We start from the raw sequence: 18324 nt of genomic DNA, 5'->3' as shown, positions 1-18324 counted from the left end.
TTGAAAACCATCAAATAATAGAATATTGGTCTATTATTATGTAAAAAATATAAACACGAACTCTTGTTCAAAATAGAAATTTTATAGCAATTCTAATTTTCCTATGCAGATTTTTTAGATTCTACATTCCATATAATATTCGTTTCGTCGCTCTTCGTCTTTCCTATTATTCGCGCACTCGCGACGAATTGTATCGTCTGTGGTCGTAACGTGACGGAAATTGGCGTTTTTGTTGAAAATATCGCCTTTCCAGGCAAAACGTCTAATGTTACTTTGAATTCCTCGTCTCTACAAACGTTTACGAGCTCGTAAACTTTTACTAAAGGTTCGTTTTTACTACCGTTGTATGTTCGAAGTATTTTGTAAAGGCATCGATCCAACTTCGTGATTTTCGAGTTCTTTCCGACAACATCTTCGAGTGCGGTCGGAGGTTTGGGATCTTTGGGGTCGTTGCATATACATGTCTTGACGTCGACGCTTTCGTCCTTACATGTCCTGTAAGGTCCATAAGTTGAAACTCTGTTTTTTGAAACCAAGGACATCTCGTATGAGCCAGCGTTGTTTTCTTTGTGGGCCACCTGTGTTTAAGGGAAAAATACGTTACAAACGTCGCTATCAGCGAATTACTTTAACAGTAAACAGTTTAACATTCATTTTGAAGCTTATGAAAATTGAAACTGAAGCCGTAATTAAAAAAAAAGACTGTTTATTCTTAATATAACCAGGGAGCAGCGTGGCAGCGTCTTCAAACAACTTCGCATCAAATGTGGTACAACAACTGTCTAAATTAGACAAAACACTTTTCGACGTTTCGACCTGAGGGCCTTCCCCAGGAGAGTTATTTATTCTTAACTTTATTCAGATTAAAGAATGTATAAATATTTCTTCAGCAAGTGTCTCGATACACACCTGGACAGTTATCAATTCCTCTTGGTCAAGAAGATTGCTCGATTGTAGTCGAACGTCGATCGTTATTGTCTTCATTCCGTCTTTCGTTTTCCGCGTTTTCACGTTTGTGATTTTTTGAACACGCAATCGTTGACACGCGCCGAACAAAACGCCAGTCTTGGTGAACGGCACACCTTTCGCTCTCATCTTCAGGAGCGAATCTTTTATTTTGTTGTTTATTTCGCCGATCGCGAATTCAGCAAAAACGAGATGATCCTTGGTGGTCGGTACGGCTGCCTCCCAGCCTTGACAAATACATTTACTGTCTGCTGTTATGAGAAGCTCTTCGCACGTTCGATTCGGCGCTATTTTGCCAAAAATTCCTGTTGGTTTCAGTGGCGATTCTCCGTTGTAGCTAAAGTGTTGGAAATGGTGTATCATCATTACAGTCAGGATGAACAGTCATATTCAACATGATTACAATCATTTAACATGATTAACAACCAATATCGTAACAATCATCATCACCACAATCAATTACCATGATCACAACCGATATCATCACATTCACCATCACCACAATCAATTACCGTGATCACAACCGATATCATCACATTCACTATCACCACAATCAATTACCATGATCACAACTAATACTGTACCATCACATAGTTGCACTGTCAAAAATGCTCACATACCTTGAAAGTTCCACCAGACCAGCTCGTAGATCAAACAAATTAAACAGCCGCTTCTTATTCTCGTATAAATTTCTCAAAACTTCTCCGCCAAATCGTTTCCCCAAAGCCTTCGGCACGACCATCAACATAAACGGATGAAACATCTCTTGTTTTCCGTCGGCCATTGCCTGATATCCTGTGTACGTGTTTCCGTGATCCGCGAAAACTATACTCAGGGTGTTCGTCCTTGCGGTCATTTGGTGGATGAAATCTTTGAGATGGGCGTCTAGGGTCTGGACTCGAATGCCACCGTCGTCATGGGAGACGTGCGTTGACGTGTACGAGAAGAGCGGTTTGCTTTGGGGAGTGGAACGAATGGCATCGAGATACTTCGTGAGATATTCGAGGACATACTCGTGCTGATGGCGGCCGTTGAAGCATATCTGGTGTTTGGGTTTCGCGTAGAAAGGTAATTTCATTTTGTTCCGTTTTAAGATCATACAAGAGGATTCTGAGATGCCTAAACAAGAAATAATATTCAAGTTATCTAAACAAGGTTAATGGATGGAATACAAGAAAGCCAGGAGACTTGTAGTGTGTTTTAAGAGTTCAGTGCGCTGAATAATAAAGTAGGGAAACATATGAACGACATATCTCACCCCTTGTATCGATGCTTGAAACTCGAAGTTTATCTTGAAGTACATTCCAATTTGAAACCTTGTATTTATCCATGATGCCCCAGATCGCCCGCCAACAAAGATCATCCAGAAACATTGTTTGAAACCCAGCTTTCTTGAACACACCGTAAAGCGGTTCCAAATTGACAGGCGTCCTGTCTCTGGCTGTACCGCGTCTGTGCAGAATGCTACCATTGAACAGCGCTCGTTCGTTCTCGTTTGTATGACCGTGTACCGCTTGGAAGAGTTCAAAGTTGAAAATATGTGCGGGAAAGTCGGATTCCTTCGCTGTCTCCTCTAAATACTTCGTAGTTTTGGGAAAAGATCGATAGAAATGTTTCCTCGAAACAGAATCGACGAGGAATATATTTATATTGATTTTATTACGCGTTTTAACATCTTTCAGGACGGGCATTGATGGTAGAAAAGTCAATATTTGAGCAACAACAACATTTGTTAATTTCCCGCTACAATTCACGAACAAAAATGGCAAATCGTGTTTTCTCACATCCTTAGCAAGCTTCGCCACCATTTTCTCAATTTCCCCACCTTTTAACGTTGTTGGAATATCTTGTTTTTTCATGAGACCGTCTCGATAGTCCATGTACTCAATCGACATCGGTTTGGTTCTGTCACAGACAGAAAAATCACATTTTATTATGAAATCCGTGAACGAGTCGTTCGTTTTCGTTTCGTTAACCACACAGAGCTCATACGGCGGCGCTTTTTGGTCCTTGCATTGCAAAACCTCCGGTCGAATTGCGTACTTTCTTGTCGTGTATTCGATGGCTGCTGCCGACAAAATGTGCGGCTTACAGTGAGGCTCTTCGACCGCCCTTGGTTGGAACGAGGTTGTTTTCTTCGAAATATTGAAAGCATTTGTAGGAATTTTCTGTCCAGGTTGTTTTGTTGGAACACGCGGTTTGAAAGATTCGATCTTTTTTGAAGTCACTTCTTTCTGATCCGTCGAAGTTTGCCCGGAAATACTGGCATTATTGTTTTGAAATTTTGATGTGACATTGATCATTCGGTGTGATTCCGTTAGTGCATTCGTATTTAACCGCTTGCTCGAGTTTTGAGTTACCGTAGATTTCGTCGGTGATTTTAAAGCGTCTCTCTTTGTGACGGGTTGCGATGGTTTAGGAGCTTCAGTCTTCAAGCTACTGGGAGTGTCGTTATTCACATGTTGTGAATCCTTCGTTGTTAGATTTTTTAGGTTCTTCGTACTTGAAAAGTCCAACAGATCCTCGACATCTTCACTGTTTGTTGCCTCGGAAATTTCATTTGGAGTTCTCTGGTTTGAAATCTTTTTCTCGCTTTCGGCAAGATCTATTACCTTCGAAGTATCCTTGTTTTCAAAACTAAATATTCTATGTTTTACTTCAGCAATTTTTTCAATTCCTTTATCACTATAATTTTTACTCGCGGTAGGGTTTAGTTTTCCCAAAAGATCCCCGCTATAGATTTGTGGGTACAAAACGACAAGAATAACATTGCCGATTCCAAAGAGCACAAGAACTCCGATGAGGCTTCTTCGGAACCTGCCGTAGGTCGGCGGATTCCCGAGTATGCGTCGATCTTTCTCGACGGGTTCCATAATTTGTGTGTTCTCACAGTGAGATTCGTGTTATAAATACCCGAAATAATAACACATTATCTGTAATGAAAATAAAGAAATAATTTTAGCGAACAGACATATAGATTTGAGCCTGAACTATACCTAAACCTTCTTTGTGTGACAGTCGCCAGTCGGTTAACAGCGTCTTGTATTTTATTTATACACACCAGTCTGGCTTATATTTGTTTGTTCAGATTTCAGAAACAGTTCGATACACCGTCTTTGTATTTAATTTTCTGCATCAAATCTCCGCTTGATCGCTGTTACATTCTTACACCACGCAGGGACAGAGAGGATAAGTTATTGTGTGTCTTTTCAGTTGCACTGACGTAATGTATCCATGACGAGTAACAAGCATGCTAGAGTTGTGTTTAGTTGAGAGAGGTGTTGAACATCGTGACTCTTGAGGATACTCATTGTGCAAATTTCGCTTTTTGACTTCGTTTTGGCTTATTTTTTAAACGAATATAGGTATAATAATATACCATTTGACGAATTTCCCGTTGGACAAAAGATGATAATATGATTTGTGTGAAGTAAACGACTGAATGCAAGCTAAAGACGTTTCATATTTCAAGATATTAGGCTGTCGTATGTCCATGTTTTATTCTGTACGCTGCATCGTTTACTTGTTTAAACTGAGCGGTAATTCAATGGCTAAAGCGTTTGAGGTTTATGATTGATTAATGTAGTTGCAGAAAGTAGGAAACAATAAATATAATGCTGTTGAGTGTTGTATATATTCCATCATATATATGATTGTATGATTATAAGTCTGCTTCCTGTTGTTGCTCGTGCTTAACTTTTAAATGACAACAGACTAATTGTTTGAAAATGAAACGTGGAACGCTCTCTAAGCTTGAGAGAGACGTCTCAAGTTTGAACGAACTCGAAACTTGAGAGAGACGTCTTTGACAAACCATAGAGAAAGCATTACTTTTAGCCACTTGTTTTAACACGCATGTAGATATGCTTCGCGATAACCTAGATTTGACACCTCTAGTTCAGTGAGTTCACTAACTTTAAAATCGCATTTTAAGGTCAACATGTACTTGATATTTGATGCAATTCAGTCTAATTTTCCTGGCGTAGTATTTGTCTAAAATACACAGTCATCTCCGATACGAGGCAACGTTGATTCGATAACGCTTTGGTCAACGTAAAATCTATATATTTTCACCGGATTTCTGAAATGTCTACTTTAATGCAATAAACATCGATAGTTTGTTTACAGTTGAAAGCATATTCAAAATGCCAGGAATATCTATATTCGTTCTGCCTGATATCAGGAGAGTCTAATATTAACACGAGATTATCAACCAAACCTTACAATAGAATATACATCCATGTATATATCAGACCAAATATAATTCATCAACTCCAGTAGAAATCGGTTCACATCCTCCACAGAAAATGGTGTTTAGCGTGTTTTTTTTTTAATTTGCATATTATTGTATACATAATAACCTTTCTTCAGTTGAAAGCCGGCCAGCGATATGCAAACATCTTAAGTCTTTGCCACGTTGCCGGTGTTAACTTTCCTATCTTGAAATCAATGTCTCGTTGTCGAAATTGACGGTCAAAGGAAATGGCAGTTTCTGTCATGACCAAAGGTGGCCGAATTGATTGAAATATGATATCCTCGTAAAATTGACGCGTTGAAATGTTCCACGACTTTCATTGTGCATGGTATGAAAATATAATATTTCACATATTTGCCACGAAATCCGGCACGAAATGTAATAGTTACAGCGGCTAGCTAGATTTAAAATTGAATACTCTTAAACTGCATATTCCCTCTTTTATTTTGCTCGCATGTTAACAGGTGGCATTTGCATTTTTGTATATACATGTATGTTCGTCATTAACAGAACTGCTAACCGAATTTCATATGGCCTGACTGTTTGGATACCGGTCAGACGACTGAAACAAAACCGCGTCTAATTCCTATGATCAGCCATCAAATTAAACCATTTGTAATTTCATGTTTCATACGCCGAGATTTTTGTGATTTTTCAGCCCACGAGAACACTCCATATATAAAATTGCATTCCCCCTTTAATATCAATCACTTGAATTAAATACTGTATTATTTACAAAAAATATTATAATTCAATAAATATATTTCTTTTATAAAAACGACTGTGTTTTAAAGATAATCAGAACCATCTGCTCTTTTTGAAAAGCTAAGAATTGATGCGGAATCATTCGTGATTGGCATTCAAATGTTTTTTTTTTGTTTGTGGACCCGTTGGGAGATTGTCGCAGTGTTTCCGTGATGCAAAATTGTTTCCTATCGAATGGAGAAACATTTCCCATGCTTCCACACTGTAATTTTCCCGAAGCAATCTCTGTTTTTCATGATGAAACATAAGTGTCTCCAGTTTGAGCACGGCCTAAACCGCTCAAATTTGCAACCAGCTGGATTAAATTACAACTCAATCCTCACCGCTTCTTGTTTTTTAAACTTCCTTTCTTTTGCCTTTTAACCGTACATCCACTTTTCTCTTTAAGCTTTCATCCCTTCTTTCCACTTGATTCCCACCACTTTTACCGCGTTTTCCCGTGTCCACATCCTCAACAATCACGTGTAACTTCAACTTCAATGTTGGGTTGACATAACCGACTTCAGTCATCATAAGAGTGCCAAAGTAAATCGTCTTTGGTGGCAATACAATTTTGATAGGCAGCTCCGTTGATGCACGAACATTCTCTGCCTCAGCAGCGATTTTGACAGTGAACTGTTTATCGTTGCATGTATTGGCAAATTCGTATACCTCCACCCCGACGTAATCGTCTTCGCCTTTGTTTTCGCTGTAAAGTCGTTTTAGAAGCGACAGACAAGGCTTCAGCTTGCGAACTATGGTGTTCTTTGGCATACGATGGTAGGCTGTCTCGTTCCGAGGCCTCCCTCTTGGGTCGCGCTTGTCGCAGACGCAAAGGTTTAACGGCAGGCCAGGATCAGCGCATTGTTCATATATCGAGTAGTGAGAGATTCTGCTGTATGTCACTAATCTGCAGGGGAAAATTGTAATGTAAGTTTTTGTCAGTTCTAAACTCTGTTTTTGAACAATCAGTTCTAAGCTGTTCTTCCTAGAGATCCAGTAAGGATCATCTCTTATTGATCCAGTGTTACTACAGGAGGAAACCTAAACTAAACTAACTTTATTTATACTGGATAGCTCTATCAGTTCTAAACTGTTCTTCCTAGAGGTCCATTAAGGATCATCTCTTATTGATCCAGTGTTACTACAGGAGGAAACCTAAACTAAACTAACTTTATTTATACTGGATAGCTCTATCAGTTCTAAACTGTTCTTCCTAGAGGTCCATTAAGGGTCATCTCTTATTGATCCAGTGTTCTGCAGGAGGAAACCTAACTAAACTATCTTTATTTATACTGGATAACTGTACTTCCAAGAGGGCCAGTAGAAAAATCCGGTACAATGAGCATGCAGTGAATTTTCTCAAACTTCACCTCATATCAAAAGATGATCTATCTGCTTTTTGCGCGGATTCCACCTGAACCGTGATAAGTTCCTCTTGATCCACAATATTCCCCGATTGTACTTTCACATCTATCGTTGTCACCATGGTTCCCCTGGCTGTTGGATGTTGTCTTGCATTCTTAATACTTTGCAATTGTAACCGTTGACATGCGCCGAAGATTGATCTTGGGACATTTCCTTCGGGCTCTGTCTGACGTGATGCAAGAAGGGCGCCTTGTAATTGGTTGTTGAGTTGACCAATAGCAAACTCCGCCAAGGCCACTTGCACGGTCGAGTTTTCAACTGGTGTGTCCCACCCCTCGCAAATACAGATATTCGGTGTGCTCAATTTCAAGTCGTTGCAAGTTCGATCCTTCGGTATTTTCCCGAATATCCCAACAGGATTCAGTCTGTGAAGACAAAAGTATAACTAAGAATCGTCTCCAATATATCCAGTATTACGGTAGAATTAAACAAAAACTAAAGTAACTGTATACTAGATGGTTCTATTTCTTCTAAACTGTTCTTTCTAGAAGTCTGGTAAAGATCATCTCTTATTGATCCAGAGTTACTACAAGAGGAATACCTAAACTAAAGTAAATTAACTTAACTACAACCTTATTTATACTGGATAGCTAGAGGTCCAGTAATACTGGATAGCTCTATCAGTTCTAAACTGTTCTTCCTAGCGGTCCAGTAATACTGGATAGCTCTATCAATTCTAAACTGTCCTTCCTAGAGGTCCAGAAAGGATCATCTGTTATTGATCCAACGTTACTGCAGGAGAAAACCTAAATTAAACTAACTATATTGATATCAAATTTATATTTTCTCATGAACAGTACCTTGATTTAGTATCATACTTCGCTAGTTCTACCAAGCTCTCGCGGATGTCAAAAAGATGAAGTAATCTACGCTGGTTTGTTTTCAAATTTTCCACTATATTGTTTCCAAACTTCCTCCCGAGTTTTTTGGGTAAAATTCCCAACATAATAGGATGATACATTTCCATGCGACCTTCCAGCATTTCTACCTGGTATTCGGTATAGGTGTTTCCATGGTCTGCATAGATTATCGTAAAGGTGTTTGGGAGTTGGGAGACACTGTATATGAGATCTATGAGATCATTGTCGAGAGTTTGAACTCGAATGCCTGAAAAAAGAAAGATGATGATGTGTGTGGTAAATGTATCGTGTTATGGGGAGTCGCTATGTGGTATGTATGATATGGTGTGGTGGTATGGTATGGTGTGGTATGGCATGGCATTGCATAGTATGGTTTGGTATGGTATGGTATGGTATGGTATGGTATGGTATGGTATGGTATGGTATGGTATGGTATGGTATGGTATGGTATGGTATGGTATGGTATGGCATGGCATAGTATGGTATGGTATGGTATGGTATGGTATGGAATGATATGGTGTGGTGGTATGGTATGGTATGGTATGGTATGGCATGGCATGGCATGGCATGGCATGGTATGGTATGGTATGGGATGGTATGGTATGGTATGGTATGGTATGGTATGGTATGGTATGGTATGGTATGGTATGGTATGGTATGGTATGGTATGGTATGGTATGGTATGGTATGGTATGGTATGGTATTGAATGGTATGGTATGGTATGGTATGGTATGGTATGGTATGGTATGGTATGGCATGGCATGGCATGGTATGGTATGGTATGGTATGGTATGGTATGGTATGGTATGGTATGGTATGGTATGGTACTGTATTGAATGGTATGGTATGGTATGGTATGGTATGGTATGGTATGGTATGGTATGGTATGGTATGGTATGGTACTGTATTGAATGGTATGGTATGGTGTATAGTATGGTATAGTATTTTTTAAGATAACTAGACTAGGGTCGCAAGCCATTTACCACCACCATTCTGATCCTCACCTACGTCATCGTGTGCAACATTAGTTTCGGTGTAGGAAAACAAAGGTTTTGAAGGTTTAACTGTGGTGACAGCTTTCAGGTAGCTCACGAGATTATCAAAAAGATATCGATGATGATGTTTGCCGTTGTAGCATATCTGATGATCATCGTTGTCGGTAAAAGGTGATGTTTCTTTGTAGCGTTCAAGTATTTTACACGAGGCGTCTGTTAGACCTAGAAAGATGAAATGACAGCAGATATGATGAAATGATAGCAGATATGATGACATGACATGATTGCAGATATGATGACATGATAGCAGATATGATGACATGATAGCAGATATGATGACATGATAGAAGATATGATGACCTGATAGAAGATATGACATCATAGCAGATATGATGACATGATAGCAGATATGATGACATGATAGCAAATATGATGACATAATAGCAGATATGATGACATGATAGCAGATATAATCAAGAACGGATTTCTATTTCGGGATCACTTGGCTTCTGGAACCACAGCAGTGTCCCTGTTTGCAAAAAGACGGACGTACAGTATAAAACACAACAAGGATCCTCACCTGAAGAATCGATTGTTTTTCTCATCATTTCCTGCAGGTTCGTCCATTTCTCTGCCATGAAACTCGTCAAGAAGCCATACCAGCCTTTCCAACACAAATCGTTCTGTGCCATCGTCTGATACCCGGCGTCCTTGAATATCCCAAAGAGTCTCTCCATGTTCGTTGGCGCGTTATCCTTTTCGGACTTCGTGAGGTTTTCCGGGTACAACGCGCCTCCGAACAAAGCGTGTTCGTTCTCGTGCGTGTGTCCGTGCACGGATTGAAACAACTCGAAGTCGAAAATATGCGCGTCAAATTGCGAATCTTCGCTTTTCCGCCGCAAAAAAGACGCAGTTTTCGGCAGAGAACGAAAAAAGTGCGGGCGAGAAATCGAGTCTAATAACACCACATTCACATTAATCTTGTTCGCTGACGGTTTCTGCTCGGGTTTAAGGATTTTCTGGTCCGGTATGAAAGTCAACAATTGTGAAATCGTTTGTCGGGTTTTTTTACCAGTACAATCGATGAACATGAAGTTGTATCCATTTTTTCGTGTTAAAGGAATCGCCTTCGTTACCATGTCTTCAATCTCAGAATTACTTGTATTACCGGGTAGTTCTAACACTAGATAATTTCCATCGGACGGGTCAACGATCAGCATTTTGATGTCAGCGGTGTCGAGACAAACGGATGCATCACAGGTGACCTCGGGCGGGGACAGTCGAGCACCGTTACGGACTTCGGTGACGCGGCACAATTCATGCGGTGGTTCTTTTTGGTCCTGACATTTCGCGATGGCCGGTTGGTATTTGAATAATCTCGCGGCGAATTCGCAAGCGTCTTCGGCGGGCAGGTGGGGGCGGCAGACAGTCTCTTTGAGGGGTGACCCTCCGGATTTGTGTATTGTCATCAAGGGGCAGCTTGACTTGCGGCCTCGTGTCGTATCCCCGAGGGAAATGGTTATGGGCGGTTCTGTGGGCAACTGTTCCAACGGCTGCTCGTGATAATGTTCACTTGTGAATGATTCTGGAAAAGAAGAAGGCATGTTCCTTTATTAGGACTGAAGTATTCTGGCCTTCAAAGGTTCAATGAAGACAGCCTTTCAAGGCGCTCTTACACTATGCTACTTTCCTTGCAATTTGCAATGCAATTCTAATCTTGAGGGATGTTAATTTGTAAAGGGTGTTCGAAATGCCAAGAGAACGTCAGCAGATCGTATGAAATGTTCGTATTTGACAACTTTAGATGCTTCAGAAGTAGAATTGTATTGCAAGTTCCAAGGAAAGTTGCATAGTGTAACACCGCCCCAGGGCGACTGTATGCCGGTTGTTAATACGTTGGAAACATAGGGGAAGATCATGGTGTTTGAAACACGGCACAACAATTGAATATTGTACGGTTTACTTATTCTAGTTCTTTCTAGACTTAATTTGAATTTCGTTCGAGTCCAAAGCTCCAGGATAATGAGACATGTAAATTAATTCAGAAACTATGTATGAACAATGAATAATGAGATGATATGAAAAACAATCGGGTTTTCTTAACAATGAAAGGACAATGCAGCACTCAATCGCTGGATAACCAGAACTGTGGAATCAATTGTTATGCAAAATTTGCTGAAGGTTTGTCAACGGCATGTATGTTTTTGAGCGAAGCGCTTGTTCTCCTCGTGTTTGACTGATTGCTCGGTTAAACTATGGTTAAACTTGCTTCGTCGTTGACGATGTATTTGTACGCCGTATTTACAGTTATGGTCGGAAGGAACCCATTTGCTATACACATATTATGACTAACTTGATTCAAGATCAACGCTTTTGTTTTCAACCGCTTGGAACAACTTGAATTCGGCAAAAATTTCCTTGGGATCTGTGTAGGCGATATCAGGACTTTTTTGATGAGATATTCGCAGGAAAAGAACGAGATTCAAGACAATGGTTGCAACCAAGGTAAACAGCAATATAGCCTTCGATTTTGCCAGCAACCGTGAGTTCGTATCGAATAGCTTTTTCAACAATTCCATCTTTGCTTCAGATCACGACTGCCAACGGTAAATATCTAAAAGATGAAATGGTCATGAAACTCGTAAGTTCGTTTAAATATACTTGACGTTTGTAATGGCGTAGATGATTCGTTAGTTTTATAACTTTTATAGCTACAATATGCGCTGGTTTTGTGGGTCATCAGTCCGGGGAAAGCCTTGGTAAAAAATTTATAGCGCGTTATAAATTGTTTGTCTACATGCAAGGAACTGAAAGAAACACAAACGGGGCTATAAGTGTCGAACATTTTATGCCAATTTTAAAGGCCTGGTCTGAGTGATTTCACACGCGAAGACTCCCTTGCCGAAGCTGGATAGCCAATAGGCTGGACAAACTTGGGCAAAGAAAAGATCTCTAATAATGAAGTTAGAGAACTTCCGCGATAATTCTTAGTACAGATTACAATTTTTTTACTCGCTGAGACTGGATGGTTCATCCGTCTACAGAGTGTAACGAGAAAGTGATCAATCACAGAATTGCCAATCTATGCTGCGTTCGGTTATTAGAAGACCTTTGGTCAATATGAGTACTTTAGACTCGTCCGATTACACCCCCTGGCAGTGTTTGTTATCAGAAAATCTAAAAGCACTCGAATTTTTCAAAATTCCCGGAATATCTTGGCTTAACGTTTGATATTATAGGCCAATTTATAATTGTTTGCTTGAAAATCGCGTCTGTAAGTCCTCAGTGTTTAGCATCGCGCATTTTCGCGTTATTTTGTGCGAACACAGAATACTTGAAATTAAACACGGAATAATAAATAGTTCACGGCGGTTAGCGCGCGTTTCATGTATACTAATGATAACATATTGATTACCATAAACTACGCGGCAGTCAATATTAAAATACGCGCAGACATTTGACTGGAATAGTCAAAGATCTGGAACGTCTGGGACAGTCCCTTAACAGATGGTCGATTACTGTACCGGTATATTTCGACCCCGTCCTACTGCGTGTCATCATGACCGCTGGTGAAGAAGTAACAATGGCCATTCGAAACATGTCAAGGTCATCCTGACAGATGTTAATTTGTCTAAATACGTGACTGCATTTCAAGTCTATTTTGTTCTCTCGTTTTAATGGTGCATATTCGTCGTTCTCCATGCATCTACAGAATTCCTATTCGCGATTGTTCCTTTCGTGAAAGAACGATGCCTTTTTCTTCACAGACAAATGAGACAATATTTATCATACCGATGAGCGCTTCCTCGACTACATAAGAGGTACTTCATGTAGCTCCGTGATATAGTGTACTTCGATCATACCTCGATCATATTCAAAGTTTAGACTTTTTCATTGTCGTGGATTTGGTAACCAAGGCGATTAAATTTCGAGGAATGGCCTTCTCCTTGAATTATGCTGAAACGCCTAATATATCATAAGTGGCTTTATTGTCACTTGGCTTTAGAATCACCAAGACAACTTAGACTCAATCGTTTTCCTCAAACTCTCAACTTCGTTCTTAACCAAGTTTTTCAACCACTACATTCACTATTTATATTCAACCATTATATTCGCCGCCAAGAATATTGTTATGGGGCAAAATTCTAGGATGCATCATGCATGGTCGTAAACTAAAACTGCCCAAAACATTGCTACTTGTACTAACGACCATTATAACATTTAAATCTGAGCCGAGCTATTTCAATCACCAACTCGTGGCTAGAGTAGAACTATTGAAAGGTGCATTGCTAGTAGACACATGCAGAAACACAAATTCGACCAAGAATGATAACTGCACACTCAGTACGGTCTATATAAATAGCCTAACTTGCTGACTACAGCTAGTTCTTATCAGTTTTAATTTTTTCTCAGTACCATATCAGTAACACTTTAGTGAATTGACTTACATGCAGTTCATTGACTTAAAGTTTTAAATCCTGTAAAACTTTCTTATTCTCATTTCTTGATAAGTTTGAAAACCTTTTTTTTCTCAAACTTTACTTCTATTTTGAGTCGAGTTTTCTGAAACTCCGTTGACGTTGCAAATGACGAATGACGACCGCGCAACGGAATTAGTCGTTATCAATTTACGAAAGCGGATATTTAAACTGAACTGCTTGTGCGCAGAGTGAGAATGCAATAGATATCTCTTACTTCTGTTCTGTTATTAAAAAAATGCTTATCTAATACATGTCAAAATATACTTATGATACGACGAGCAGCAAATAGCATGTGTGCGTCACAGACCACTTTATTATTAAACCATAGTAGCCCAGAAATCTGTTTATACTCAGCTTTCGACAACATTAGGGAGCTTTAGCAGTGACGAGTACGATTACGAGTACGAGATTCGTCATTCTCGCGCGTTGTTTGCTTACGCCATCAGCCAAAACTCGTATTCGTCGAGCTTTTGAGAGTTGAGTACGAGTTTTTTTAATAAATTTCGTACTCGAAAGTCCAACGACTACGAGTTTTGGCTGATGGCGTAAGCAAACAACGTGCGACAATGACGAATCTCGTACTCGATCGTACTCGTAGTCACTGGTAAAGCTCCTTATTTAAAATTAGTACAGACAGTAGAAGCTGACCGCGCGCGTAAACAATGTAGTCGAAGGCTGAGTACAAACAGATATTTTTGGGGCTTTACCTATAAACTGCACAAAAAAGCTTTCAGAGATAAAGAATTTCAAAAGGTCTTATATGTATTTTTGAAAACTGAACACGAGACAGCATTAATAAAGTTTGTAAAAGATTTTCGGAAAAGTAGATCAATAATTAGACTTATTTGGACTAAAGCAGGCATATGGCCATACATATGTCGCTGTGAGATGATGATTAGTAACTATGGTTATTTACAGTATAGTTTTTAGAAAGTGACAAGAACTCGCTGAGCGGAAACTGTTGTTTAAAGGGTATTGGCAATAAATTTTTTTATTCTTGCTATCAGTTATATTCGACCTCCTGATTATGAATATGTGATTATTTTTTACCCAAACTGTTTTGTTCTCGAGTTATTTCATGATTAATATTCAATTCGTCCGCCATCTTGGACCGATTTTCAAAAAAATTATCTTTCGGTAACTTGACCCTTGTGACGTCAGGTGCAGGGGAGATCAAAACAACAAATATATTTTATACGCGCAAATCGCGATGTCGTAGTTCTTGTAAGGGATTTCGCGCTTTTCAATCACTTAAATGAAAAATAACCATGATAAACAAGTAGAAGAGGTATTGCCCTATCAATTTGAAACAGAACCAGGTTTGAAGCGAAGCAATATCATTGCGTAGAGTGACTCAGATGATAGTCAATCGTCTGATGAGGAAGTCGATCATGCATTTTAGGCTAAAGATGCTTGTGTTTGGAGAGTCTGAATGCTATTGAATCATTACGTTGGCACGAAAAAACGTTGGAATACGATTTTCGGTAAACCGTATCCGTGATGATTGGTTCTTGCTAAAGACTTGCAACATTTGATGATCATGAAACTGCATGTTAATAGCAACAATCAACTTGAAAAAGTTAGTTACAAGATCTAAATCTTTTAGTCTTACAATTACGAAAACGTGATTTGGAAAAGGTCATATTGATGAAATTTATAAACAGTTTTACTGGTGACATCCTGAATTAGTGCTCTAACGCAAATAGGAATAAAGATATATAAGATACAGCTAGCAGCTAGAGTGCATCAAGTGTCAATTGAGCCACATTTTCCCCATTTTACTCCGTCTAGGATGGCATCGTTGAGCGATAAACTGCAAAAACTACAAAATAGTGCTGCATGGCCATGGGTTATAACAATCTCATCTAACTCTGTTTTTGCTTATTGTGGAACAGTTTGCCTGAATCTTTAAAATTATCTTCATTGCTTTCTATTTAGCGTTAGTTTTGACTCCCACACAGCAACCTGATAGATGCCTCATATGAGTCATGTTCTTTGCATGTTTACATAGGGCCAAGTATCCAGTTGTATAACTTAATTTGTAGCGTATATACTGAAAAATGCTGTCCCTACAAGATGCACAAACAATAAACTTTCAGACAGACTAGTAGAGTACCAAAATAATAAATTGTATGTTGTGCGCATTAAATGACAACATGAACAAGCCCTGTGGAGGCTAATATTGTCATCTTATCTGGGTTGACCAAGTTGAGAATGTTGACACTTTAAATATATGTAGCTGATATGCTAATGTTCCTTGATGATGCCGGCTAAAATCTCGACTTCAATTCGACACTAGCGAAATAAATAGACGTTTAGTGAATAGTGAGAAAATATACATTGGTTGCCTGATCGTCGTGTGCGTAGAGATCAGTATACGAAATGTACAAATTAGACGAACCGGCGTAATTGACATAGTAAAAGCTATAATGATAATCAGCACTTTTACGACGGCGAAATAAACGTGTTTATTTTAAATTTACCATTAATACGTAGAGTAAGGTAGTAGCGCTTAGTTTTTTATCCAATTGAAAGAAAAAAATTGGTTTATCTGTTGTTTCTGGTCAAAGTCATCTTAGAATGCGCTTGCACGCATACTATTGTAAATCTGCTCCCCTGCACCTGACGTCACAAATTTATTTTCGCATATATTAGCATATGAGTTTTTTTTCAAGATGGCGGATGGCTGTCAAATGCTTTCGGATATATCTGAGCAAATAAACGCACTGGACAAGTAAAAATAGGAAATTAAGTATTCCATAGATATGCTTAATTGATCGCAAGAATAAAAAAATTTATTGCCAATACCCTTTAACTTGATTTGTATGTGCCGAAATATGCCTGTGACGTTAGCCAGACAGGCCAAATGCATTTAGAAACGAGACATATTGTGAACAGAAACATGTATACAATGACAATGCTTAATATTCATGCATGTATTTATATATGACCATGCGATAATTGAGATTATACTGCCATAAATGCTGCCTCGCTATGGGCTTATGGCAGTTAGACCAGGTTTTAGAAGGGGGCCACAACGCACCCGCGACCCCATCGCGAAGAAAATGCATTTCGGAGAGAGAGATATGCAACTTTTTATAATTAAAATTTTTCGGGGTTTTATGTAAATATGGTCAGCACAATGCCTGTCGATCAGTTTTCTATACAATTCGAATCCTGTCGAAGGAGTTTAAATTGATATCTTATTACGGTAGCATTTCGTAGCTTTTAGACATTCCCATCGAAGGGCCATTCGAAATTAGCTTCGGCCTAACTCCAGGGGAAGTAGTTCATAATGAAATGACGAGTACAATATATGTATATATCTCTCGTTCAAACATGTCTGAATATGGAAATACTTGACATATCGCGATTAGCAGGTCCCAACTTCAACACTGATAACTCAAATGATACTAGTATTGGGCCACTGGCGTTTTGTAAACCAACTGAGTCGTACAATTTGAGCAGGAATATTGTGCAATGTTTGGTTTTAAGTATTTCCTAGACTAAGTTCGAAATATTTATAATATATGCGGCATTGAAGTATCAAAGTTCACAATATGTTTAATGAAGTTACAAATTTCGTAAATGTACCTACCTCAGGGTGATTATATTCTGTTGAATGTCTTTTAAAAGTTCGTGCTGTACTATAATAAAAGTGCCTACTATAATGGCAACTGTTGTTCCGCGTTGTTCCGCGTTTCCAGGCATAAGTGCTTAGCCTCACGTTACGCTGACAAAGATGCTTGCCATAATGCCACCATAAGTCATATAATTATTTCTATGTCCATCCTTCAAATGCCGACCCTCGTGAGCGTTGTGTGTCAGTGTGTGCTTAATTGTTGCGAATCCTGTCATTTCTATGCGAATAAATATTCATGCCATGAATTGTATTATCGGCGAACTTCTCACGATGCGCCTGAATAAATAGCAAGAAGTTTAAGGAGCAAATATGACATCTCTTGAACCCCGCAAACCGACTTCCTGATATACAGTTCATGCAACTTTAAATAACTTGTAAAATGGTTCTCTCTGTAAAGAATTTCCAAATGTTAAGAGGTATATTTCAATGATGACGTTCGCCATATTAACAGCGGAACAAATATGAATTAGCTTGCGAAATATAATTAAATAGCAATGCAGCAATGAAATATTCATTGTAAACAATAATTTGCATTATTTTTATCTTAACGCTGCATGTGTGCTGCTATTAATATTGTTTGAAAAGAAAATTTGTTCGCGCGCAGCTGAGATGACGTTCATAGTCTACGCTCCGGCGATATTATAGGAAGATTTATTGTTATTATATTGAGAATATTATTATATCCCGTCCATGTTTCCTGACTGGAAATAAACGGGATAAAGCACGGTGAAAAACCGAACGAAGTCCGGTTAGGAACCGAACCGAGTAATGACAAATCATATCTTATCCATCCTGATCATCCAGTGTCACCACAGGATGAAACCTAGACTAAACTATCTTTATTTATACTGGATTTTGCTGCATTATCTCCTAGAGGTCCAGTAAGGATCATCTCATATTGATCCAGTGTTACTACAGCAGGAAACCTAAACTAAACTAACTTTAGTTTAT

At 39.0% G+C, this 18324-nt stretch overlaps 2 protein-coding genes across 5 annotated transcripts; both read right to left on the bottom strand.

Annotated features, from left to right (window-relative positions):
• Positions 1-48: 48 nt before the first annotated feature.
• Positions 49-5433, bottom strand: LOC114523731. 3 transcript variants are annotated; one of them, XM_028544751.1, is made up of 5 exons: positions 5328-5433; positions 2225-3899; positions 1587-2085; positions 910-1303; positions 49-578 (listed from the first exon to the last, which is right to left on the bottom strand). In XM_028544751.1, exons 2-5 carry the CDS (start codon positions 3837-3839, stop codon positions 102-104), a joined length of 2985 nt encoding a protein of 994 aa, XP_028400552.1. In that variant the 5' UTR covers positions 3840-3899; positions 5328-5433; the 3' UTR covers positions 49-101. The 3 variants fall into 3 exon arrangements, with proteins under 3 accessions (XP_028400552.1, XP_028400551.1, XP_028400550.1); XM_028544750.1 differs by having other exon boundaries at positions 5186-5428; XM_028544749.1 differs by having other exon boundaries at positions 5191-5428.
• A 413-nt stretch (positions 5434-5846) lies between these two features.
• Positions 5847-17807, bottom strand: LOC114523732. 2 transcript variants are annotated; one of them, XM_028544753.1, is made up of 7 exons: positions 17329-17807; positions 11603-11863; positions 9830-10834; positions 9259-9471; positions 8194-8500; positions 7339-7758; positions 5847-6875 (listed from the first exon to the last, which is right to left on the bottom strand). In XM_028544753.1, the coding sequence occupies exons 2-7, from the start codon at positions 11826-11828 to the stop codon at positions 6323-6325; spliced, it is 2724 nt and encodes a 907-aa protein (XP_028400554.1). In that variant the 5' UTR covers positions 11829-11863; positions 17329-17807; the 3' UTR covers positions 5847-6322. The 2 variants fall into 2 exon arrangements, with proteins under 2 accessions (XP_028400554.1, XP_028400555.1); XM_028544754.1 differs by lacking the exon at positions 17329-17807 and adding an exon at positions 12774-13047.
• Between the last annotated feature and the right edge of the window lie 517 nt (positions 17808-18324).

The sequence above is a fragment of the Dendronephthya gigantea genome, unplaced genomic scaffold (genome assembly GCF_004324835.1).
Source record: "Dendronephthya gigantea isolate DGI-Jeju-01 unplaced genomic scaffold, DenGig_1.0 000028F, whole genome shotgun sequence".
Taxonomy (NCBI): Eukaryota; Metazoa; Cnidaria; class Anthozoa; order Malacalcyonacea; family Nephtheidae; genus Dendronephthya; species Dendronephthya gigantea.
Note: the sequence above shows the minus strand (reverse complement) of the source record. Positions and strands in the feature narration are given on the sequence as shown.

Bases quoted from the DNA above. Each gene is read 5' to 3' on its own strand.
- LOC114523731 (XM_028544751.1), bottom strand. From the start codon at position 3,839: ATGGAACCCGTCGAGAAAGATCGACGCATACTCGGGAATCCGCCGACC. The intron at 1,304-1,586 runs GTATGTGAGCAT...CCAACACTTTAG, and splicing joins GGTCTGGTGGAACTTTCAAG to CTACAACGGAGAATCGCCAC. The intron at 579-909 runs GTGTGTATCGAG...CCTTAAACACAG, and splicing joins AGGAATTGATAACTGTCCAG to GTGGCCCACAAAGAAAACAA.
- LOC114523732 (XM_028544753.1), bottom strand. From the start codon at position 11,828: ATGGAATTGTTGAAAAAGCTATTCGATACGAACTCACGGTTGCTGGCA. The intron at 9,472-9,829 runs GTGAGGATCCTT...TCATCTTTCTAG, and splicing joins AAAAACAATCGATTCTTCAG to GTCTAACAGACGCCTCGTGT. The intron at 8,501-9,258 runs GTGAGGATCAGA...TTCTTTTTTCAG, and splicing joins TGTTGCACACGATGACGTAG to GCATTCGAGTTCAAACTCTC.